This window comes from Perca fluviatilis, chromosome 4 (assembly GCF_010015445.1).
Source record: "Perca fluviatilis chromosome 4, GENO_Pfluv_1.0, whole genome shotgun sequence".
NCBI lineage: Eukaryota > Metazoa > Chordata > Actinopteri > Perciformes > Percidae > Perca > Perca fluviatilis.
This window is the reverse complement of record NC_053115.1, coordinates 23,633,393-23,660,780: the sequence shown is the minus strand read 5'-3', so window position 1 is coordinate 23,660,780 and position 27,388 is coordinate 23,633,393. Positions and strand designations below refer to the sequence as shown.

The following is a 27,388-nucleotide window of genomic DNA, read 5'->3' as shown; positions in this document are numbered from 1 at the left end:
GATTGGCTGGTCCTGAATGAGTGAGGAGGGGAGGGGGATTGCAGGTTTATTTTTGTTAGTCAGTTTTTTGACTGGCAATCTACCAACATATAGTATCAATCAAGCCTCTGTATAGGAGCTCTGACATGAATGTCTAATTGCACCAAAGACAAGAGATGAGAATAGTCTTTTTAGTTGAAAGTATGCCACAGTGAAGAGGCTGATGAATTAACTATTCATGCCTTAATCAAGGTGCTTGTTTTCGGTCCATGAGCATGAGAGGAAGTGTGGCGCTGTGCGGAGGGGAGGAAGGAGGACTGGGGGAAGGGGGAGGGGGAAGAGGAGGAGCTTTGGTATATGCTAAGGCAATTTAGAGTTGTGTTTCAAAAACAATGCAGAAACGCTGAAATTAAATGCTGAGCCCCAACAGATTAAACAGATTGAAACAGCCCTGCACTGTGAAAACTATTGCACAAGTCTTGCAGATGTACAAAGAGTTTAGGGACTATATTATATCAGCTTTTAAAAAACAAATGTGGGTAGAAAGGTGTTAATGTTCTGGGCTAAACTGGAGTAACCTGCAGCAAAGAGAGAGCAGTAGGTGTGAGCAAACCTCAGCCAACACATTAGTGGCCCATCAGGGAGGACAGAAACACCAGGAGGACAGCAAATGATAGGTAATGCCCACTTCTACTCTTACATGTGCACACTGATGAGTGTGCACGCACAGACATGTAGCGTTACTTTTCATTTCTCCCCAGGTTGCAAATTGGTTGTGTGTTTAAGGCCTAATTTTCACAGTTCTCCTCTGAGCACACAACACACACACACACACACACACACACACACACAAATACTAACCCCCCTGTGCTGCAAGTCGACCCTTTCCTTGGAATAAGAGTGAAAGGAATTCTCTGTCTAATTTGTTATCCCTTATATCGCCACTGACCCATGTATATCAAAGATGTGACCCCCGTAGTTACCTTGGAAACCAGACTGGCTCTGTAGGCGGCCAGGGCTTTCAGGTACTCTTTCTTAGCAGCCTCTGTTTTCCTCTTGTAGTTCTGCAGGAGCAAACACAACAACAACAACAACAACGATTGATTACAAAGTGATGCCAAAACTCTAAAATGACCCTGTGGTCCACACTGTCTGATGTGGATGAGATTTTGGGAGTCATGGTGTGATTTTGTGACCCGGCAGTGTGCTCTGTGATGAAAAACATATCAAATACATTCATTTCACAAGTCATTGCGCAGTTATCAAGTCAAGTACTTTTGACCGTCTGCATGATCTTGCTGCATTTGAATCGTTTATGTCTTCAAAAATGTCCGGAATGAAATGCCGAGGAAGCTTGTGTGCAACAACATGAAAATGGAGTTTGAAATATTATGGAGCAAAATGACGAGTGAGAAGCTGTTTGTAATTTTGTGTGTTGCTTTTCAGCCTCTTCCTCTATTAAGGCTGTTGCTCATCTCTTAATCAGGGCTGATGTCCCTGCAAATCATTCAGACGAGGAGGGGGAAAAAAATAAAAGAATTTGAAACAGCATTAGCAAAGAGGCAATCTCAAGCTTTCAGAATGAACCTCAAATGATGCGTTAAGACAGGGAATTCAAGTTAATGTCATCACATGTCACTCACAGGCTCTGTGTAACTGCCATTGCCTTTTTGATGCAGGAAAAACAAGTCGCAAAAAGTCCACCCTTAAATCAATGAGGAAGACTCAGCTCTGGAGCATTTTAATAATATGAAGGAGAATGTGTTTTGTGTGTGTGTGTGTGTGTGTGTGTGTGTGTGTGTGTGTGTGTGTGTGTGTGTGTGTGTGTGTGTGTGTGTGTGAATACAGCGGGTAATTACTGATCCAAAGTGAGAGACTGTCTGTGGCTCCATGGATGGGGTCATTCTTTTCAAAGAGGTGGGGTAGAATAACCATTAAGCATTCATGTGTTGCCAAATGCACAAAGGCTAGCAGCTGCTAACACATACAGTCAATAAACAAACAAGACATACACACAGAACAGCAAACAAACCGGAATGAAGACGGATACAATCTCTTGCTCAAACAGCTGATGTTTATCCTCTCACTCATCCCTATTTACATTATTATTTCCCTGCCATAATATACATCCAGGTATTTTGGAACAAGATTGCATTGGATTGGAAACTCCAAAATATAGGAATACACCACAGACTTTCATAATGAAAAAAAAAGTGAATCCCAATTAAGAAATGAATTACAGTTTTTGTATAAAAAAAAAAAAGTGACAACCTTACCCCTCACCCCTTAAATATTGATAGAGCCATGGCTGCCCCTTTAATGAACCCCAAACTTACAGCAGCTTTAATTTCAAATCAATTTAACACAGCTAATGATTTGCGCAACGACGGATACTTTTAAATAAATTACCATGCCTAAGGATGTCTAATTATTCCAAAGTGAGTGGATTCATTAGCAATTGAAGCCGTCAGAGGCTGCAGGTCAGTATGAATTAAAAATAACAAAGCTGCAAGGGGAGAGCATATGCCTCCATCGTAATCCTGACACAGAGGTGTCCCGCCTGAATTAGCCCCTAATTGTACCTTAATGAAATGTTCTTGTTTGATAACCAGTTAATTACAGGAGACAATAACTCCACACCCTGCTGACACTGAAGGGAGTGATTACGACCGGGGAAAAAAATGTGCGACCGGTGAGAGGAGGAGGAGGAGGAGGAGGAGGAGGAGGAGGAAACAAAATGGGAAGTAGCGAAGGAGAGGAGAGGAGAGGAGAGGAGAGGAGAGGAGAGGAGAGGACGCCAAGTTACACTTAGAAAAAGTACATGTGAAAGACAAAAAGGCAGAATAAAGACTACAAAATAGGCAGAAATCGTTGGATAGATGCTAAAACATAGCATATAAAAGGAGTTGAATATCAACGCATGCAGTTTTAACAAAGTGACAGTGTTCTTTTCCTTCTATCTCTGACCTTTCACAAATACACAACTCCAACACAGCCAACTCCATTAAATAAAGCTAAGGTCTCTCCTCTCTCCTACCCAACTCCATTATCACTGTTCCTCCCCACTGCTGTAAAAAAGAAATGGAAATTTGATCTTAATCTTAAATAACAAAAAACAGGAAAAATGTTCTTCTATGTTTCTGGGGCAGCTTTAACACGCAGTCACCTTGAGGAATAAGGCAGCCCAAATAAGGCATTGATCTTGCACTATAAAACAAAGGCCTTTGGGAATTAAAAATTGCTGTATAGCGGGCAGGCATTCCAAAACATCTTAATAAAAAAGAAAGTATGAACATAAACATGAATAAAAAGAAACACTTTGTTCTACCACACTCAAGGGTGACACTGGAGAATACACAACAGCGTGAGCAAAAGTGGGGAAAATGCACACTGAAGCTCAAAAAAAGAATCACAAAAAGAATACAAATCACAACAATGACACTTCTGATCGTTTCTTCAATAAAATACAGCAATAAAACATGCCGCCTTCAATGCATTTATGTGAATTCCACTGCGTGGTGCGTTTGAGAAGTACTGTAAGTAATTGGAAACAGGGGCCATGTTCTAGTTAAAACAAAGCTGTGTGTAGGGGAAGGGGAAGGGTTGTGTTTACATTCTGGTGCTCCTGCATGGCTCCAGAGGGTCTGACTGTGACATTATAGAACACACCTCATCGGTCCTATAGAGATGACGTGACAGCCGAGGTTGCGGAAAAAAAGAAAAGGCATAACAGCGTATACATCAGCAGGTCAAGAGCAGGGAAAGATAGAAGTTGAAGCAGTATATTGAAAATGTTTAAGATATGAAGGCTTTTAATGCTAAATGCATTTCACTTCAACATTACTGGTCAGCAGCAGTGATGGATACAGTATGCTATAATATGTCGTTCATACCAAAGACAGATATTTGAATATCTTTTGACTGTAATGAGTATTACGTAACATGCAGTAGCAGCATTGGACATACTCTGTAACTACACGGTTATCAAGTTTATCCATTTGTTGTGCAGGAATAAGTGACAGTGTTAGTCACAGAGAATAATTAGAGCAATCACAGTGTTATTGCCCAGACAGGGTCCTACATTTCATTCCATAATGACATCATTACCTCAAGTTAATTATGTGTCTTGCGAAATGACACGTCTGACAAAAAACATGAATGTACAAACAAATAAAAAAATTAGCTGTGGAATGGCACAATAAATGGGTGGAATTGCCCTTTTGTTAGTTTTGTCTCTGTTGCCAGGTAATAATGTGTGTGTGTGTGTGTGTGTGTGTGTGAGAGCGAGCGAGAGAGAGAGAGAGAGAGAGAGAGAGAGAGAGAGAGAGAGAGAGAGAGAGAAATCTATACAGGATCCCAAAATTACAGATGTGTTTAGTATTGTATAGTAATTATACTATACTGCACAAAACTGTAAAGTATTGTATTGTGTAATGTCATTGTTTTGTAATATAGTGTGTTTTGCAGCGATCAGTACAGTATAGAATTTATGTGACACCTATGTATTTAATATGTGATGTGTTTATACATTTTCTGTAAACTGCTTTGGCAACAACATGTTGTTTTGTTCATGCCAATTAAGCAAATTGAATTGAATTGGATTGACAAATTGAAATCTAAGGTGAAAAAGAAGCCAGGACACAAAGGGTTAAGAAGCACAAACAATAACATTTCAGGAGCAGATGTCCTTGAGGCAAAACCAAGGACAAGGCAATTGCTAATCTTGTATTCCCAGCATGATCAAATCACCAGGCAACAGATATAAATAAAAGGACAGGAAATGAGGAATTCACATTCAAGGGTGTCAGCGGCGAAATGAAGATTCATGGTGAAGAGCCCCGGTGAAGGCGGCAAAAATTAACTGCAAATAAAAGGGACAGACGGCCTCCAAAGTCCAGCGTATAAAGTAGGTTTGGTGGGAGAAAAAAAACACACATGCTAGATAGGCTCTAGTCGACGGTGGCTGGGGCTGAGGAGAATGGGCTGCACTTTGTCATGGAGACAGGTGCTTTTATTTGACACCCAATAGGCTGCGCCCTGACTGGATATTCTAAAAATATGAGTCTGCGCATGATCATCAGACTGTCTCGTTTTCCATTCATTTCACACCATCATTTGTCACCACAAACACATACTGTAGAAACCTCTTTGACTTTGTCCGTTGGTCCGGAATGCTAAAATGAAATAGAAAATGTGCTTGTGGAAATGTTCTAAACTGCAGTAAATGTTAACGTAGTTCCATACGGACAGGTCAGGCTGTAATAAAATTAAAATGACTCCTGAAATATGCAGGGAAATATATCTACACTGCTGATGGTAACAGACTTCTCACTTCTTTCAATATATGATTTTCACTGCATAATAATACAATTTCTATCAGTTGATTCTGTATGGTTGGTGCATGTCTAATTCATAAATACATGTGTAAAAAAAGAAAATTCAAAGGGATTAGATTCAGGACTTTCACTTTTCACATTTTCTATGCTTCACTGTCATGCAAGATGTCTTTATAGAGAGTAGAGGACAGCTATCTAATTTTAGAACAAATATCTTAATTTTCTGGTGCTGCATTATCATTCCACTTCTTTAATACATATTATTATGCGGTTTTAGCATACAAAAAACAAATAATGTTGCTAATACAGTTTTGAAATTGATAGCTTCATCATACCCATGGTTTGTGGGTAGATCTACTGTCTGCAGGATGTACTGTAGATCATGTAATACACCATATGAAAGGTGCTCTTATGTCTATATAAACCATTTAACTTGACTACCCTTCCAGTTAAAATGTTCTAATTGGCTACCTGCCAGGTACTATATTAACTAGTCAGAAGGACATACTATTGTGACAAGCAATACTAGAGCTGCAAGCTATCTAAAGCACTTTATTACTTTATCACATAATGTATGTTTGGATGTATGTTGTATGTATGTTTTTTTTTCGCTCTTAATTTGCATATTTCATGTACGTATGTTTGTGTGTTTTTAAGAGCTGCACTGAGGAAAATTCCTATCAACATAAATCTATCAATTTAAATCTTTGTAGCTGCATGACACAGATACATAGATACAAATCAGTCTCAGTTTGCCTGCAGTGTGTGCAGAGAGACTCACTAAGCTGTGAACGCTCTGCAGAGTTTACAGTATGTGGGGTGAACCTGACCTGTGAATTTGCATGACGGTGACCTAAAATGTAAACTGGCAAGAAGACACTCATTTCATGCTAGTTACTAACATTTGACTGGTGGCTGGGCAACTATAGGTAGTACGTTGATTGAAAGGTAGGAAATACTGTAATCAGCACCCTAATGCAGCTGCAATCAATATATTTTTTACAGCGCAATGTGTTGGTGTTCCAGCACGCAACTATTTTGTTTCGGTTTACTTTTGGTTTGCTTTCAGCAAACAGCTCAAAAAACCCACCATACACTACCTTTCCAGCACCAATTATCAGATAAAGTTAGCAACTAGCTGGTGAACATAGCGGAGCATTTAGCAGGTAAATTTCCCTCAGAAGTTGGTGGAGACCAAAACCAGAGCTAAAAGGAAAGTGAATATTGGACTTGCCAGGTGGACAGAAACATGACTCCAAATTAATGTTAATCTGGGTGTATAAATAGGCAACTGTTTGTTACCAAGTTCCCAATATCAACTCAAAAGATGATTCAGTAATGTCAGTGTCAGTGCAGTGTTCACAGCTTGTTTTTGTTGCGCCCACATGGCCAGAAAATGAATTGAATATTGCAGGTTTAAATCTACCACTGATTAATCAAACAAGAACTTTTAATCTGTAATTTGTAATATAGTCCTGCTGTAAACGAGGATTTAAGGGGCTCTATCGAGCTTTGACTTTACCTGAAGGCCACCGTAGGTTCTACCACACAATCAGAAAGGGAGGGGTGAGGGAAGGATGATTCAGTTGGTAGCAATCACCAACCTCTTAATCCTACACACTGGTTCTTTAAGTACAAAGTTGTACATGTACACAAAATGAATCTACCTGTTTCTGCTCCTCTCCCAGTCCGTCCCACATGGAAGCCACTATCTTGGATACGTCTCCAAAGGTGGCGGTGGGATTCTGTCCTTTAATGGCTGCCTGGGTATCTCTGAAGAACAAGGCATAGGCTGACACAGGCTTTGTAGGCTCATTGGGATCCTTCTTCTTCTTCTTTTTTTGGGGTTTGGGCTTGGGCTTCATCATCTCTGAAGACGGCCGCTTCTCGCCCGTGATCTGGAAGACCATCAAAAACACACAAAAAACAAAACAACTTATTGACACTGGAAAAAACAAGGCCTACCATCAACTGGAGTGAATTATTGCATCTCTGAGAAAATGCTTATAACATTGAGTCCTGGTGAAGAATGTAAACTTCAATAAGTCCACAAATCAAGCTCTCTGTTTAGTCAGCATTTGAATATTGCAGCAATGTTTCACTGACAGTAACAATTTGAGACTGCTACTTGTTGACAAAAATTTTTTTTCCTTACTTTAAAAAAAAAAAACACCTGTTAGTTGAATTTATCGAACCTTTTCAAATCTTTATTTTTCAGCAAGTCATAAATTCTGACTTTTCTTGCTAGGGGTGAAAGGAATTTTAAATCACTTGCTGTTTCTGCTCTGGCTTTGATGTGGTCTCAGAGTGAATTGGAGAGAGCAAATGGAATTACTTACTGAATAGGAGAGATAGTAATCATTTTTATTCACATACACAGTGAGAAGCACAGAAGAGATGTATATGCAGGGAAATATATTTTCTTTAAGTAAAGGATCCCCTTGTTGTACTGTCTCACTGCAAGCTAGCATGTAAATACACAGATGAATCTGAAACACTGTGGTTATGGCAGATTCAATTATAGACTCATTCACGTTCCCCTGATAAACCATGCAAATCCACAGAGACATTGGTTGGTGGGCAATTTATGAAAGCAGTTTTACAGATTTACATAAACCAAACAAATGTAAACAAGTATCCTTTTCTCATTTGAATGAATGAGTGATTTAAATGAAGGAGTGGAGGAGAAGGAGTGGTAGCTTTCAAACCAGATGGTATACTCCCAAGACAAAAGAAGACCTTAAGATCAACACCTTGTATCTGCTTTGCCGATGATCAACCATTAAAATATCCAGAGGGGAACCCTTAGGGACTTCTAGGACTTCAGAGAAGCATTCAAATTCAGCATTTTAAATGTAATATTGAGCATATTTAAATTAAAGATAGTTCTCTCTTTTAGTTCTAATTTTAGCAACTCAAATTTGCTTCAGAAATGACAGTGTTGTGTCCTGAAACCTTAAAAAATATTGTTATCCAATCAGATTTAGTTTCACATTTGTTGTCTCTAGGCAGAAAAAAGGTTACAGCTTGATCACTCATTGGTTAGGACTTAATGACCGGGACGGAAGTCTGGAGCCTGTGTGTTAGTTTCATGGATGTATTAAGAGAACTGGATACAGTGTTCGGCGGGAAGCCCCGTACGTTCCAATGAGAGTGCTCAAAAGCGCATTATGCAAACATGGAGCTCGGCTTTTCCGCATTCTTGGCCCATGACGTCACGGTGGACACGCGCACTAGCAACAATTTGTTTGTGTTGTCTTAGCAACCGATAGCAACATGCTCGTTCATGAGCTTCTCTCTCGTGGCTCTTACAAGTGGCAAACTCATGAACTCGCCGTTTTCATTGTCTAAAATATTCACTAACGTTAAACATTGTGTTTTCCGTTGTTCCTGATAGTTTACATGCTTAGCTAAATAAATGATAGATGTATTTAGCTAGACAACCAAGGAGATTTAATCATTATGTCGTGCTACTAGCTAGCGCTAGCAGTTAGCCTGCAGTTTCGGGAACAGAGCTCATCCATGGCTTCCTCTCTCATCCACGTTACAAGCTTTACAGCATACAGCCCTTGGATGGATCATAAGAGAGAACCAAGGTCATGTAATCACTATGTCTGTAGCTAGTAACGTTATGATCTTAATACATCCATGCTAGCTAACCCTGATGATAGCTAGCCGATAGCCCCGCCAGTTTGGGAAACGCTAATGACGTTACATCCACGTATCATAACTTCATAATCATATGTATCATAACTTCATAAGATAATACCATGGACGTATTGATAGAACACATGGTGAATTACAACCAATTGCTAGCTATATCCATTATTACAGCTACTACGTGAGCTCGGGAGAACAGTCACGTGAACGGACGTGCGCAGTCCCGTGGGTCTGCTCGCGTCCATTATGCGTGTTCATCATTTCAAATTTAATAATTCTGGATTCGCTTCTAGTGAATGTTAAAAATGTTAAAAAAGTAACGTTTTAAACAAGGACCCTTTCATTGTTCAAGCTGGTAAGTTGATATGCCCCGAAACAAATTATCCGCTGAAATATAGACGTTTCTTTCGCCATGTAATGTCTATGTGAAAAGTCTTTCTGGGCCATGGGGTGCAGTACCACCGTTATCCGCTAAGCCCATGTTGGCATATAGACACGGCGCTCTTCCTGGGGGCTTGGTTAGTTTAGTATTTGAAAAAAAACATTGCTCTACGCCTTCCTGTGATAGACGCGCCTAGAGGCAAGCGGGCAGGTAGGGGGGCGTGGGCAATCTGACAGGCAGAGCGAGAAACGGATTCCTACGTGAGCAACGCACAGTACAAATCAATGGAAGAAACACTTGCTCTCTCTGAGTTCCCAAAAATATAAAACTGTTTTCTAAACAGGACATAAACAGTGTCAGAGCATTTAGGCACAAGACTGGATGCATCGGGTAACATTAACGTTACATAACGTTATAGTTTGAATTACGATTATGCTAATTTAGCTAACTTTAGCTATCAAAAATAACTGTCTGTGGTTCGGAAAGACTAGGGTTGCCACTGTTTGTTATAAATCAACCTGTGATCAGGGATATGTGATACCACAGTCAACTTATCTAAATCAGTTGTACTGGCAGGAATATAGCGTTGTCTGTGTGTGTGTGCCCATGATGTGTCGGTTCCCTTGTTCGCTGTGTGTCGGAGCTTTTTACCTTGTGGTGCTTATGATAAATGTGTGTGTGTGGGTGTGTGTATGTGTTTGCGTGTGTGTGTGTGCGTGCGTGCTCGCGCGCATTAGAGCTGTGTGTTGGAGCTTGTAGTGGAGCGTGTTAGAGCTGTTCACATCTTTTTAAAAATACCTAAAAACATTATGACTTTGCAACGTTGAAGGCCCAAGGCCAGACCCCATGGTTCGCTACTGAAAATATTCATCACATTTGTAAATAAAGGAGGTCTTTTTAAAATTACTTTAGGGGAAAAGATTTCATGTCTCATGTCATGTGTGCGTAAGAGTTTGCCAACAAACTTACAGTGCCATGGTGGTAATGGATTGTCAGCTATTTGCAACTGTGTCATTGGGAAATAAATTTGTCTGAGGGTGAAATGATCTCGCACAAAAGGACCAAAGGAAGATTGTGTTTCTGTGAACCAGACTTTGGAAATGTGCTGCTCAGAATTAAGAAAAAGGGAACATTGTAATAACTAAAACAAAGTCAAGTTGGTTTCTACAGTTAAATTCGATCTAGTAAATATTTCAAGACTTTTCTTTTCAAATGTGACACCACAATCCACTACACCATTTCATACACAAATAATAAATAAAAAAAAAACATGACTCCTGTTCCCCTCAACAGCAAAATGTTGTAACCATGCGAGTCTTCCAGCCAAACCATTAAGAAGCACAAGTATGGCTACCCCCACACTACAGTTAGCATTCGAACCATCTCTGAGGAGCACTGCCAAGCCCTCGCCTCCTACTTCGCTACTACAAGTGTTGCTACATCAGTACCTTCGAATGAGGATCAGTCTCCTCTTCCTGATTGGAGCTTGAGGGGGAGGGTGTGGCCGATTTACTTCCGGGAGGTGAGGGGGAACCATGAGGCAGTGCACTCCTGCTGACATGAGGGTTTAGCTGGGTCAGTGCACTCATGGGGTTGGGCAGTATCGGAGGTGAGCTGTTAATCAGGGGGTGGTTACGGGTGGGGTCATAATGAGCGCCGTCTGGGTGCTGATGGTGACGGTGTTGCTGTTGGTGGTGGTGGTGGTGGTGCAAAGCCATCTCCTGCATCTGGGGTGAGAGAAGAACACCAGCTTTACTATCTTCTCCTCTACTCAAAGTAATAAAAGTTTGCCAATTAGCCAAATATGCAAAGACTTCGAAGTGGAGATGACATTTTCAAATTTGAGAAATATGCATATATATGTGTGTGTGTATATATATATATATATATATATATATATATATATATATATATATATGCAGATATGTTGTAATGTAATGTGTTGTAATGAGGGAAATGTGTCTGTTGGAAGAGACAGACAAAAAACCTCTCACAGGTCATTGTTAAACTGAGGCCGGTGGTTAGAAAGCTTCTTTTTTCTTTTTCAACTGTCTTCTCAAGACAGTAAAATGCACTATTTTTAAACTTGCAGGCCTGTGGCCAAGTTCATCTAAATTACTTTTTTGGTACCTGACTTTAGCACTGACCTTCATACAGGGGCACGTTTTGAATACTAGGTAGCTCTCTAAAAAACTAAAAACATATATAGTCTCTCAACAGCGACTGATCAGACAACTCACTAAGACTTATTAAAGAAGTCATCTACTTTGCTCCTTAAAGGCAAATACTGTACCATTCACTCTTAACTAACCACACTAGAAAAAACATAATCTCTATAAACAGATATCTGCATATGAATGCAGAATCTGTCGGCAACGGGACAAGATGTTGGTTACCGGAAGTGTTCTGGTTTTCGTTTCTAGTTCGTTTCTAGTACGAGTAGTATTGAGTTAGTATTTGAGCGGGCTTTGGTTGAATGCAGGTGAAGAGTGCATGTGGAGAATAAAAGAGTGCATTGGTGGAAAAGCAATTTTGGAAGCCATCGGCTATCGTCTGTCGACGATTTAGCTTTTTATTAGTTTATGTATTTATTTATCTGAATTCATATCCAGATATGTGTTCATAGAGACGTCTCTTAACTCCAACTCCATTCTTGTGTCTCAAGTTGTAAATTGGACCCGGCACATGCAAGAGGAAGTCTTGGCCAGGATACACCGGAAACCCCAAAATATTGTCCGTTGCCCCCAGAGGCTAAATCATCGTCAGAGCGATAGCGGATGGGTTCTGAGATAGAGAAAAACATGAATATAGCATGTGTGACATGGTGCCCCATAATTTTCTGAAAGCTCATTTTGAATCCTGGTAGCCTTTATGTTTTTGGCCTTCTGCCATATTTGTCAGTTACCGGAGGCAGGCAGAAAATCTAGATTTTCAATGAGTTGGAGCTGGATGGAATCTGATGAGAGCAGCATTTAACACGGCTCGCTCTGAATGGCTAAGACTGATGTCAATCAAGCAAATGTAAACCAACCATAAGTTTTCAAATATTTGGTTTTTAATTGTAATTATTGAACAATCATTGTCAAAATACAAACTGGAAGAAGTGAAATCTGCTATTAAAAGCGTAGCTATAAGCAGTACATTTTATATTATAAAGATCACATGACTGCTTGTAGTGATGAAGCTACAGAGACTCCCCTTAGCTGTACGGAGCGTTTTAGCATTTTTTAAAACTCATTATTTTGTTTTTCCAGGCCACAACTTTACTATTTTGGTTCATTCTCACAGCTTTTATAGTGTGATAGTCACATTCCAGAGGAAGCAGATGTTTTCTGCACAAATGCTCTTAAAACTCTCTGTACTCTACCTGCTCCGTATCAAACGGCAGACAGAAACAGTTAGCGACTTGCTGGTAAACATAGTGGCGCATTTAGCAGCTAAAGAGACAGATATTTTTTTCTCAGGAGTTAGTGGAGACCAAAAACAGAGCTCCAACGAGAAACAACTCCAAATGAATGTTAATATCACTGTATCTGCTAGATGTGTAAAATAAGCAACTGTTTGCTAACACGCTCAAGCGGCCAAAAAAAGGTTTTTGCAGGTTTATCTTTATAAAAAACTTTACAAACAAGTCAAAGTTTTCCCACACCTTTAAGCCATTAGGGGAACTGTCCCTTGAGCCAAACCTTGCATTGCTTCAACATTCAGCCATGTAACTTAGAGGCCCTTTATCACTTAACTAAAAATTTTATATTTTTGAAGGGAGCTCTCTATTACAGTTTAAGGTATGATCGATCATTTCTTTGACTTTTATCTACTTATATTACTAGGAAGGCAATCACTAGGAAATGCAACAACTGCAGGCCCTCCGGGGTCCTCAAGACACAGTGACCTGGTTGGTGGAAGTTTTAAGAAGCCAGAAATCACAGCACCTTGCAAAGCAATCATTGCGTCAATGACATTGATGAAAAATCCTATCAACCCCCTGCAGATATATTATGCTCCCTGTGTGCTATGAAAGAGAAAAGTATTACTTACTGCTAAGTTAAACAACACCTTTTTCAACACTTGGGGCCTACAAATAGAAATAAAAACAGTGCTCGCAGCTGGAGTTAGGACCCCCACATTGAGAACACCCTTCACAGTGATTACAGAATCAGACTCTCACAAAGTTACAAAGTTCTGCTCTTAGCCATCTTAAAAGATCTTCAATAATTACTACATGAAAAGCTTTTCTTCAAGATTCATCAGGACAGAACATGAGCATGGACCAAAGGATGCTTTTAATGTAGGCATAAATGGGAATGTTTGGCAATTTACAGATCAGAAAGTGATGAACTAGCATTTGTTAGCTCTTTGAAACATTTATGAGTTAAATAATACATTAGTGAAGTGCTAAAAACATCAAATTGAAAAAGGCCCGAGCACATGAGGTCTTGATAAACATGAGTAGAGGTTCAAAGATGAAGGCTCGGCTCTCTAATCATAATTGGTCCCAGTAGATTGCTCGAATAAAAATGCACAACAAAGTAATGTTGTACGAGGCCCTGGCCTGCTTTGAAAACTTGTAATATTCACACGACATTAGATTCTGTGTTTGCCTCAGCAGCTGCACACAAAAGGCAGTCATGAACAAAGACATTCCTTTTGCATTTCAAATAACCAAGCTCTAACCTCCCCCATCCACGGCAATATCCAACTTCCAATCATAATTCAAAACACCATCACTACACTTCTTAAAACATGAGGAAATAGCTTCAGCAAAAATAAGTAGTAAGACAGGGGGGGTGGGAAGAGGAAGAAAGGGGAGAAGGAAATAGAAATCCATTAATTTTCCATTTTCCATGGACTTGCTCTTTAGGGTCCTCACAAACCAAGAAGCATTGAAAAACCAATTAATCAAACATGAATGGCCTATCATAGCTATAGCAGACACATTTCCATAGCAACAGCCTCCAGGCAATATTGCCACCCTTTAATCTGAGCCACACCATGTTTAATATAAACAAGCAGTAGACATGCAGAGCAGAGGAGTTCACCGGTGGAAGGCATTGTGGGTACTGGGTGTCGGCCTTGCAAGTGTAGAAACACAAAAAGGGTCACTCAGGCTCTTACAGACATACAAATATCTAGTTTTAAGTTCCTATTTTCAGGGATTAATTTGAGTCACATTGTTTTCTAAAATTGTGACAATATAATACATACCGATTCGCCTTACTCTTGTGGAGGGAATGGTGGAGATTGTAGTGGAAATTTATTTTCAACAAAAGAATAAATTATTAATAAACTCACTGTATTTCTTGTTTTTATTTTGAATCACACACATTTCATCTGCCATTATTTATCTTCACTCTCATATTTCATAGCATTGACTCAATATTCATTAGAGCTGAGTGCTCTATCCTAACTAATGAAGAGGTAAGTCACCAGAAAATACAGAAACACACTGCATTCCAGTGAAAGTCTAATGAAACTGATAGTCAAAGTTGTAGTATATATAGCAACTGTAAAGACATATCAATGCAAGCACGAAGACACTGATTGTATCAAGGGGTGCATTACGCAGCAGCTATATACAGTATAACACCCAAAGGACTAGTGATCATTAATGACAACACTCCTTCTCTGCTAATGTACTCCTAAATGTCTCTGGTTGCTTTTAGTTGGTGCTTTCACCTGGGTGAGACGGAGAGAGCAAGAAGTTATCACATAGCGCCATCAAGCCTGAGCTAAATAAAGAGAGCAGCAGACGGCTGTACAAATATTATGAAAGAATCTGACAAAGGTTGCCGGTTGCCATAGGTACTGTATGCTAATTCCTAATGGTATCATCCAAAAGGGGGCGGGGGGGGGGGTAGTGCACAGTGAGTAACATGACTTGGTTGGTCACTGCTCTCTGCCTTTACTGTTCAACGTAAACTGACTTTTTTAATGGACTGTTGACATAGACCGCCTATAATATTGATTTTAACTCTGGATATATGACTTGGTCGGTGACGCAGCATGAATATGATGTTTCTTTTTTTAGTTGGGTAAACCCAATAGATGGTTATAGTTTGAGAAAGCTAACATTGCAAGTAGTCTTATTCTACGTATGTTGAAGCAGCTGACTCATTGAACACTTTTCTCATCGTCGTTCTGGTTTTTCTGCTGTATTTCGTGGTACAACTATAAACCAATAGCTGCCAACTTGAGCAATGCAGTGCCCTAAATTTACATTTATCTATATTTAGATTATTTATTAAGTTGGATTCTGAGTTCTCTTGGGTATTGTCATAGCTGTGCTTAACCTCCAGCAATTTAGTTGTTTGTTGTAAAGCCCCAGGGGATCATAGTCTCTTATAAATGGAGAGGAGGAAAAGTAAGAGGAAAGGAAAGAGGCTGCTGGAAAAGAGAGAGGGTGGCGGAAAGTGTAAAAAAGTATGACAACAGCGAGAGAGAAAAAAGACACGAAAAAACACTAACCTAAGTACTAAAATCCATCTCCAAAGTTACCAAGGGGACAGTTAGATATTGCTTTTTGGTGATGAGCAGCCAGGCACACCTAAACTGTGATGTAAAGCCAGGAAACTCGGTGTGAACATGTTCCTCTGCCATCGTTACGCCTGTCGTGTTTGTATTCACATCTTGTACATCATAGTCAAATGGGAGTCAAATAACAAAGGCTTTCCAATTATGTGTAGCACATTGTGTGTGAGATGGAATATCACAAAGCCATTGTTCCCCTGCTCCTGCTGACCTTACCTTTGAAATGGTTTCACGGCTGCTCCAATTGCCTGCACCATTTGATTTAGCTAAGGGGATTTGACCACCAGCACAGAGATGAGAAAAGGGGAGAAGAGAGCCCTATACAGCTACAAGGAGAAAGAGGAGAGATTCACACCAGAGGAGAGTAAAGCAGCTAACCTTGCTCTGTCCTTATGATGATTACACCAGAGTGGCATCTGTTTCTTCATTTAAATAAGCAGGTTGATTGCTATGCAAAGTTTTATTGCCCTGGCATCATAATAAACCAGCCTAGTGATGCTAAAAATCAATAAATGCAGTGTTTCAAATTGTATCATCATCTAAAATTAACTAAATAAGGATTTAGTGTGTGTCAGTTGTTAAATAAGTTCGGAGTCAATGCACTTTGAGTTCACTTAGTTTGAAATGCGAATGAAAGATGTATTCGCTAATGATAAAGCATTCTCCCCAATATAGATATATTTTAGTATTTAGATTTTTGAAGAAACATCACCTGCTTTAATCTGCGCTATCAGACCTTCAGACCCTCTCTCTGTCCCGTCCTGGCCTGTCTGAATAAACAGTGATCAATGCTTCAGAGAGTCCTGAGACTTTCCTCTCCTCGCTCCCTGCTTGACTGGAGCCATCTTGTTTAGAGTGATGGCTCACTCACACAGGTTCACGGCTGCTATTGTAAAACCACCCAGCGTTTAATTGAAACAAATGACTATAATAATAGAACATTATCCCTGCAGGCACCCAGCCATGACAGCTTTAATTAGAGGCGCGTTCAAGACTGATCCTTCAAAAGCCCAGCCGCCGCGCAACACGGTGGTAAACACGCCTTTAGGTGGGGAGCCAACCCCGGGCCTCACAACCCTCAAAGATACTTCTCATTCACCCCGAGGGCAAAGCACTAACAACTCTGTTCCTCAAAGAGCCTCAGAGCATCCCTCCCTCTCCTCACTCTCTCTCTCTTCTTCTTCTCTCTCTCTCTCTCCCTCCATCCATGTCTTCGGTTTATCACGCTTATATATACCCAGGAGGGTCATTTACACAAGCTGAGGAGAATTAATAAGAGTGTGGATTTATGAATCATACGCTACTTAAGTATGAAAGCAAAGGCAAAACGCTGCTTCTGCCTTCTTGTGACATCAGACAGATGCAAAGTAAGGAGATATGATGGGCAGCAGATGCAGCCGGGATGTTTGAGAAGAAGAAACACAAGTGTTTTAAGTATTTGTTGAAGCTTAATTGGATGTGTTTTTAAAAAAGTAGTCAAGATGACTTATAAAATATCATTCAATACCACAAGGAGACTTTGATTCAGCTGTAATATGATGCTATGATCCAGGTGCACTACCAACCAACTGCATTTAGCAACACACTATTAAAACTTCATTTTATTTAACAGCTTGGCAGTCACTTCATGTTGCCAAAACAAGACACTGTAAGGTCACTTTCAATCGTTCCAATTACACGCGAGTCCAAAGGAAAAATGTGAAATACTCTTGCTCTTACACCTCCTGCGCTGAACTGTGATCAAGTAATTAATCTGGCAGAAAAACAGCAATACCTCACAAACCAACAGCATGAGGAAATAATGACGAGTTTCAACACAAACTTGAAAAGAGAGAAAAAGCTATTTCAAAGAATATCTTATAGCCAAACTGTTGAAAGGGTGTTTGCCACTATATCTCTCTAAGCCAAACAGAGCATGTGCCAAGTTGCCAACATGTTTGATTTTTTCCAAAAAATACCTAGGAATGACTTTTTAAGTTGTGCCATGCAGATAAATACTAAAATAAGAAACAGAAGTGAAGTTATAATAAAAGTACATGGTAAGAAGGTCTACTTTTATGATGCTGTACTTTACAACCCCTTGTGTTGGTATTTTTTTGTTTTCCTTTGTGTGGAAAGTACTTAACGCCTGTGACTATTATTATTATTATTATAATTATTATTGTTAATTAATACATCTTAAAGTATAGTTGTAAGCGTTTGCACAAAGAGGTTGATGTGCCTGGTTGTGATTGACTGTTAGTTTGAAATGTACTGTACCACCCTGAACGCCTCTCAGAGTGAATCTGTGGCAGCAACAAGGCAGTGGTTTATTTGCAGATAGTAATGTCATGATGTCCCCCTTGGCACCATCCTCCATGTTCCTCATTACTGCTAATGTCAGAACCCCTTTTGCTTTTATTTTTTTTCTCTCTCTCTCTTTTTCTCTCTCTCTCTCTCTTCACCCACCCCCCTCCTCCCCCCAGTTCTCTCTCTTGTTCCTCAGTCTTTTTTATTCTCTCTCTCTTGTTCTCTCTCACTGTCTCTTACTCTCCGTCTCGCTCCCTCTCAGCCCGGGCGTGTCTCTGAGCTCACCTCACAAAGCACAGCGTCAGAGAATCAGAGCCTTGCCTGACATGACATGTAGGAGACGGTTGTGAGGAGCGGTAGGGACACACACTCTTGACAGCAGAAGGCAAGGCTCCTCTGCTCTCACTAATGAGACTCCTGACTGCCATGTCAAACACCGCGTGTGTGTGTGTGTGTGTGTGTGTGTGTGTGTGTGTGTGTGTAAATATTCTTCAATAGTGTGTGGGCGTGCCCACGCTCGCACAACAAAAAAGTGAATGTAGATGCAGAAATAATGAACACAAAAACAAGAAAGAGCACACAAATAAAAAGTAGGTGCACACAGTACTGTATGTGCCACACAAGTGCAGGTCATGGCGAGGTGATTTCCATGTGTGTAAAATCCTCTCACAGAGAAATTTCACACATTTCTGACAGAAGCCATCTTCGCCTTATTTTTCAGCTTTGAACTATAACAAATACGGCAGACAAACGATGAAACAAAACTCATTGCTATTGGTATGCTACACAACTCACACGGTTCACTGCATCACACCTTAAGGTAAAGTATGTATGAGGCTTATTGCCTTTGTTTTTACTGATTTTCAACACTCACACAAAACTACTGGTTTTATAAAAGAATCAGATCACTTTAAACAGGTTTTCACCCAGATTAAATGTCCCAACACATCTAAATGTTGTATTTCCTACTGCAAGACCAATCACTAAAGACAGCTCAGAAAATAGTTGTGGTAAAAGAAAATGGAAAGAAAACACAAATGAGCCACTGGTTTGCAACTAAGAGTCCCTCTTAGTAGGAATAAAAAATAAATAATTTTTGGATTATTATTTCTTTCATTGTTTAACTGTTTTTTTTTTATAAAACAGACACAATTTCAATAACAAGCAGTAAATCCTGTAAATGCTGTGAAAATTAAGACACAGCAAAAATACGTTTGACACAGCATTTCTTTCTATTCAAATATCAAATGTAAACTGTGACAATCACCGAATAATTTCTCAAAACATTTTCGCTTACTTGGCACTATCAAGGACAAGCTCTACCCATGAATTCTGCCTGTACCCTGTGCCTCTTGGTGCTGGATTACAATAACACAGCACACTACGAACTGTAGTTCATGAATACACAAAGTGGTTTAATCACCCTGGCTCGAGCCACTCTTGTGCACTATAGCAGACAGAGTGGCAGTGTTGTGTTGGACTGGTGGTTGGCAGCACAGCAGGGGAGACGTCCCTGAGTGAGATGACATAGGACGGCTCTCTGCCGCCACCAGGGCAGAATATTCCTGGTGGTGAAAGCAGAATGAGCTGATGGATGGTTGAGATAGGGCACAGTGCAATATGGACACGATTTCATGGCATGATAAATCTCAGCAGGGGCCCGTGGCTAAGTGTAATATGAAATCCCTTATCTATGTATCTGCTTCATAACACCGGCTATCTGCTGCAGCTGAAATCTGCCTTTGTTTCTTTAGCTTCTGTTCTTTGCTTGAACGCTACTGTTAAACACATCGACAGTATGGAGGAGGGCGATGATGACAACAACACGTGTGTTATAACACATCTTTTACTTGGTTGTTTTTGAAATACGATGTGATGAATTATCTAAATTGAAAATTGTCACTGTGGAGATCTTTTTTTCCATTACCTGTGATCACACTGATAGCCAGTGTTATTAGAAGAGATCTTTGCATAGCACTCCATACTTTAGAAGCTAGCCAGTGTTTGTACAAAACACGTTTGAATTATACCTGCAATATAAATGAGATGCAATTTGTCTCACATAACTGATCCTTTTAAAGTTCGGTGTGTGTGTGTTATTTAACACCATCTAGTTAGAATGTCTGATTAAAAAGAAAGAAATTAAGTCGGCACCTTATCCTCTGATTAGCTTAATCCGAGGTTAATCGACTTTATCAGAGTGGAGAAAATAAATGAGCTGCCGTTCCATTCTGCAATAAAAATCCCCCCAAAATGATGAAATTGGAAAATAACCTATATTTCTTTTAAGATATGTCTTAATATACAACTACAGTTTCATATCACATTGCCAGAGAAATAAGGCACTTTCTCCCAGGAGATGAGAAAAGAATTGAATTTTCCTTATCGGTCATCTATTTTTCCGCAGAATGCTATTACTTGCAGCCTGCCGTTGCTACGCAACAGGAAATATTAATAGGACCTTTTATTAGCTAGGCTTTACCAGTGGAGTACTAAAATGAGGAAGTGGAAAACATGAATGTGTTACATAAATCTCTAAACCTTTCAGGGTTTGCACAAGTCTCTGTTTGTCCAGTGATTTATGGCTGTGATGGTTCATTTATGGGAGAGGGAGGTGGGAAATGCCAAATGGAACATTAGCCTTAGGGACAATTTGGAAATAAATAATCACAAAAAAAAGTAAACAAAATAAAAAAGGGGGAAGCAGTTTATTTTTCCCCCTGCAGATTTCAAGGGGCCATCAAACAAGCAAGTGATATTTTTGTTCCGCTGATGGCATTGATCATTTAAAATCATCTGTGCCTGAATCAACATTGGAATAACTAATACAAGTCCCATTCTATCACTGGGCTTGTTGAACTGTGGTGGAAAGCGACAGACATTCCATCATTTTCCGCAGACGCTCTAATCCCTTTAAAAAAAAAAAACACTGAAAATGAAGGTCTTTCAAAGGAGAAATAGGTTTTCTTCATCTGAATGAAAAGTATAAAATAAGGCAGAGCCTCAAAGAGCAGGACGTCTTTTAAGGTAAGACAAATTTAAAGTCCATATTGGAAAAGTCTAAACACATTTAATGACAGTATTTCTGAAAAGTCGCTTGATAACAGTCGAGGTGACGTACAGTACTATTCATCTTTCTGACTTAGAATTAGTAGACGAAGATTTCTCTCTATAAATGCACCACTTTATCTCTAATCCACCTCTTTCTCTGTCCCATGTTTATACAGAAACCGGCAGGTGTACAGTATGCGATAATACGTTTGCTGAGACCCTCCATCAGAGAGAGAACACATTAAAACACACCTCTGCTCTCTTATCATTAATTCATCCCAGCTTGTCTGTGACAAGTTCAGTTGACATTGCAGCTCATATTTCATTCACGCAGGCTTGGAGAGCGAGCACCTGCCAGGAGCACTTAATGCCTCGCGAGTAAAAAATAGAAAAGAATAGAAAACACAGGCATCCAACCAACTTAACATGACAATCATTGTGGGATTAACACTTGATAATTAACCTCAACAATTGAAAATAAAGAGCTTGTGAGGAAATTCCTACATTTAAATGTTGGTAACAAAAGGAATTAGAAGTATGAATTTGAATATGAATACAGCTGGTAGACCACCCTCATTAAAAATGAACTGACCCTCATTGAGTCAGATGCACATCTTGTGTTCTGGAAAATAACAAATGAGATAATACCTTGGAGTTTGATGGAGCCAAGGCTGCATATAGCTCTTTCTGCTAATATATAGCCGCTACACATAACATCCTCTGGCTGATTATACATTCATCATCTGTTACATATTCAAAACATCACACTCAAGCCAGTGATGATGGCTAATGTTGCATGCATCATTGAGGAAGATGAAAAAAAAAACTTCATCAAAGATAATTCATTCCAGTCGCAGGCACAGGTCATATGAATTTGTGGAGCATTTAAAATATACTATAATTGAATATGAAGCCTTTCTGTTCAAATAGATTGCAGATGTAGTTGTCGCAGCACAGGTGTGTGACGCAAATAAATGTATCCAGCCAATCGCTTTAGGCAAGTTTTGGGGTAAATAAAGACACAACAGACAACAACAAGGCCACTTCACTTGTGAATCCAGAAATGATTCACTAGCAGCAGCAGAGATGTGTATCTTTCTGGGCTGTGTTGATAAGATCAATGCAACCTGAGCATGGCTATTAAATGTCTAATGTGTTTTGGAACTTGTAGATGCTATGACAGTGGGGGCATTAACAGAGAGAGAGAGAGAGAGAGAGAGAGAGAGAGAGAGAGAGGCCCTGCCAAGTGCATCAGAGAAAAGAGCTCTCCGAAAGATATCAGGTTTGGCCAGGAGGGGCTTCAGACACAATAAGCATCAGCAAAAGAAAAAACAAACAAAAAACAACCTTATCTATTGAAAATGGCCTCTTTTCAAAATTAGGAGAGTACAATCAATTATGTCTTTCAGGTTTTGAGAGTCAGCAGAGGAGGAAAAAAACCTAAAACGTCACCACCTGGTTGACCAGGAAAGTTAGCCTCCATTAACTCCTGTCGTTCCTGTTAAGGATTTAAACTGCCTCTAACGGATTAGCCTGGCAATATTGGATAGTTCTGATATGTTAACAAATCCCATGAACCAAATGCAACAATGTATTGATCCAAATGAACAAGTGTGTCTGCCACAAACAATTCTTTTCATTATCGTTTAATCTGCAGATTATTTTTGACATCTAGTTGATTAATGGTTTGGTTTGTAAAATGTCAGAAAATAGTGGAAAATACCATAATTACAATTGCCCAAAAACCAAAGTTGATAACTTTAAATTGCCTGTTTTGTCCAACAACAACCCAAAGATAATCAATTTTCTATTATAGTCGATTAAAAAAGAAGGAAATATTCACATAAAGAAGTTGGAACCAATGAATTTTGCCACTTTTGCATAAAAATAACCTAAACAACTGATTATCCGATTCGTTTTCATAACTGACCACTTGATTTAGATCTACTAAAGTATTGCCTATGTAGCCAAAGACCTCTATTGTTGTTTAATGAGGCCCAGTGTTGCAGTAGCTAACATGTTCCTTCTTTACCATGAACATAGGCAGTGTCAAGTCCACATTCACAATCCTGCTGCTGTAAATAAAATATTTATGACTGATTTGTATATCTATCTTCGGTCAGAAAACCACAGTCAGAAAGTATTTGAGACAGACTAACACATTGTTGGTTTTGGTCTTTTCATGGGACACACAGTAACCTTACTCTTTAATATTCTCTTTTTTTGCATTTGAGTGAAGGTCTTGATAGTTTCCATTGGTCCGGAGGATCCACACCCACAATCCACTGCTGCATCCACCTAAAGATCTAGATCTAAACACCATTTAGTCCCACAATTCACCCAAACACCACAAACAAAGCACGCACTATCTATTGTGTCTAACAGTTCCCTGACTATGATCAATTGCTGCTGTAATACGGCTCTCTACTCTAAATCCTTTTTGTTATATAATCGCCCTATTTATTTTATGTTTATATTGTTGCACCTGCAATGGAGTACTTTCAAACGTCCTCATACTTGAATCACGTAGGCACGCATTTAGAAACCAGAAGCTCTCAGCCTTTTGTTGAGATAGAATAACCTTATTTCACTCAACTGAGTTATCTCTAAAATATCTAATAATGAAATCCAGGAGGTACAGAAAACTGGAGGTATATGCTCATTTTGAATAAGAGTTACCTCTCTCCTCTTTGCAATTTCTTCTTGCTTTCCTCCCCACAATGCCTCCCCCCCCGCCCCACACCCCCCCACCCCTCTCTCTCTCTCTCCATCCTCACCCCTCCCCTCTTCATCCAACTCTATTGCACTCTTTTCTTTGCCCAGCTCACGTATTGAATCTGCCTGATGAAAACAGATCTCACTGCAGCACCACAATAGAATGGCTGATGCAGGAAAGATGAACCCTAATGGATTTTTTTTTTCAATGTGCTCAAGATTGAATATAAGGCCTGACCTCCAGATGTAGTGGATCCATTTCAACAGCAGAGATATTGTTTATAGTGAGGACACAAAAACACATAGACACACTTGGACACACACAAACAGTACGTCCACAGCACCAAAACCCCTTCCTATCTACATATAGCACTCAAACACTGCATTTTTTAGTCTAAAATTAGAATTAACCCTCATTATTTATCTATCCATGTCAAGTGAGGTATTCATTATGATAGAATCTCATGTTTGAACTGCAAAGTTTGCTTAATTACACTGCTCAACAGACTGTATCAAGGTGAGGCTCCAGTTTAATAGACACTCCGTTCTCAGCACAAATGAACCTCTGCTACGGTTTGGTAGTTTCGCCAGGCAGCCTATTTGACTTAGAAATTTCTGAGTTTGCTTTATATGCTGCTTTTTGCAGTGAAGTCGAGGCAGAGCCCTGAAAAGGTCTCCTGTATGTTCAAAGGGCTTCCCTCAGAGCCAGTTAGAAATATCAAGGTTTGGGAGGTTATAACACTTTTTAAAGACCACTGATAATCTGGTTAAAAGCTGTAATTTCTTTTGGCTTTTGCTATTTGCTTCTAAATTACCCTGAATATAAACTTAATTTGGATAATCAATATGTGTTGCATTTAACTTTGTGTCTCCACATAAAAGTGAATATCAATCACCAGCAGTTACCATCATTTGAAGTCTATGTGTTTTGATTATATGTTCATATTGTGTGTCATTATAAACATTTCAAATCTCATGCATTTTACCCCACAACCTGAAATACTCAATCTATTAAAACCACAGTGTGGCCCTCCGTAGCAGTAACAAATATCCTGACTGCCAAGCGAGAGACTGGCCAATCAACCACTGTCTCCACAGTAAAGGTCATGACCAAAATGTGAAATGAATATGAAGATAAATGACACATGAATCCAACACCCAGGGGGAATATTCCAACATTATATATAATATATAGTATGTTTATATTTCAGATCTATTTTTTTAGATTTTGGCTATATGCTGATGGTTGTTCAATCTTATCTCTCCTGTTTATGATTAACATTATAATACATTATGCGTGATATGCACCTCTGTCTGTTTTTAATGCATACTGTATATAACAGATTATCTTTTCTGTTCATTAACATACACTAAAAACATGGCTGACTCAGACAGAAAAAGAACAATATAAAATGTGCACTATATAATGCACTGCATACAATATATTATTTTACCAGAAAAGCACAGCTGTCGAGTGTACTATTTCTGTATCTTTTTATTATATCTCAGTCAATATCAAGTTATGAAGGTATGATATTCTGACTTTCAAACCCTGAACACAAAAATCTTTGCATACATGTTGTTACTGTTAACTATATAATGTGTTCTTATCTTTTCTTTCTTTCTCAGTGCTGCAATCAATAAAAGTCACATCTGTCCATATTTCGAAGGGAACCATTGAATCAAATATTAAACCCTACCATACATGTTATTTAGTGCACCTCTATTACAATATTTACATGTTGGTCACTGAATAGGATTTAAAAAAAAAGCCAACATGACTTTGAACTCCACCATTTACTCATTTCTTGCCATGTGGAGCCATATGTATCCTATATAAGAGATTGCTAAATGCAGATCCTTTGCTTATTGCAGCCTATACATTACGCATAAGCTTAACATATATCATTTGTTGTGATAGAAACCTGCTCTATTTCCTGCAGTTCTCCTGAATGCAATTACGGTTTGAAGATGTTAATTTGTGGAGGAGTAGTTCTGTGTGGAGCTGAGGGAGTAATCAGTGCGTATTCATGTTTGAAGGCTTGACAGATTGACCGATGCATGCTGTCGAAGGTAGATATGACGCTGATGGATTTACCCACAATCCTTTTCTCCATGCATCAGAGCTGACATGGCTACAGCTGAACAATCATTCAGTCCCCCTACTTAGCCCCCTTCTTCACGTCTTGGAAATTACATTTACCTTATAGGGTTGTAATCTGTTTCATATTAGAGAGCTCTTTTAAATGGCTGGCTTTGGATGTTTTTGCAATATCCAAAAAGCTTTGAAAATCATTTTAAAAGTCAAATTTGTCCAATCTCTTATGTGCTCCATCATTTTTTCCCCCCCTAAACTGCAACTTCATATCTGCCTCAGTGTATGGCATCTGGTCAGTGTGTCTGTGTGTGTGTGTGTGTGTGTGTGTGTGTGTGTGTGTGTGTGTGTGTGTGTGTGTGTGTGTGTGTGTGTGTGTGTGTGTGTGTGTGTGTGTGTGTGTGTGAGGGTTAATAGTTTGCCCTTATGTCCTCCTGGGTATCTCAAATTTAAAAAACAAAATCTTCAAAGTTTTGTTAAAAGCCAGCACAGCTTAAATCACACCCCAAACTAAAAGGGTTTAGTTTGAGTCCAACCCTCTTTCCTCTAAGGTATCAAATATTTTTCTTACTGTTACTAAAGGCTTAAACTGTCCGAAACATTTGTGAACATTACTAAAAAAATATTCTCTAATGACTCCTTAAACATCAGCTCTGTGGTGTTACAAGGCCCCCGTGGAATGGTTCAGTCCACTTAGTGCTACTCACCGAGGGCATTTGGCTGGAGACGAGGTGGCTGTCCTGTGCCAGCATGTTAGACATCATGAGTGTGGGCAGCTCTGGGTAGGAATACGGGTTGATGAGCCCATTGTGTTGCAGCGAGTGGCAGAGGTAGCCTGTAGAGTCATGCTCCATCAGGTGAAGAAGAGGAGGCTCAGGGTGGTTAGGTGGAGTGATAGGGGGGATCTCGTAGTCTTCGTCCCCGGCTCCGTTTCCACTGCCCGAGCCACCGCCTCCACCTCCTCCCCCGCCGCCGCCACTCTGACCTGTGTAGTTCTGAGGAAGGGCAACAAGGAGAAAAAAGTGAGAAAAAGGAAATTGTGGATATCTGTAGATCAAACTAAGACTATGACTATAAACTATGACTAATAAGTCATAACTTATAGTCCATATGGGTTGCAGATGTAGACATTCAGTTTACAATGATAGAGTTACTAGATAGAGAGGAACAGTTATTTAAGGTGCCAAGAGGTCCAAATGTCCTGTTCATTTCCTGCATAGGCCAGGTTAGGTACTGTAACTGGAGCACCTCCAAGACATGAATGTGTATACAACTCTCCCATTTGAATCATCAATATCACAAAAGGTGAGCGTTGCATTTCAAAATATCTAGTTCTTTAATCACAAGTCAAAG

The 27,388-nt window shown here is 39.6% G+C and overlaps 1 protein-coding gene across 5 annotated transcripts in view; it reads right to left on the bottom strand.

Moving 5' to 3' along the window:
* tox2 (TOX high mobility group box family member 2) overlaps positions 1-27,388 on the bottom strand; it is a 94,012-nt gene that overhangs the window by 4,833 nt on the left and 61,791 nt on the right. For 2 of the 5 annotated variants that reach the window (XM_039798564.1, XM_039798562.1), the window contains exons 4-7: positions 26,743-27,030; positions 10,806-11,084; positions 6,983-7,225; positions 963-1,043 (exon numbers count right to left, since the gene is read on the bottom strand). In XM_039798564.1, coding sequence (XP_039654498.1) covers positions 963-1,043; positions 6,983-7,225; positions 10,806-11,084; positions 26,743-27,030 — 891 coding nt within the window. The remainder of the gene's footprint in view (positions 1-962; positions 1,044-6,982; positions 7,226-10,805; positions 11,085-26,742; positions 27,031-27,388) is intronic. The other 3 variants (XM_039798563.1, XM_039798566.1, XM_039798567.1) reach the window with 3 other exon arrangements.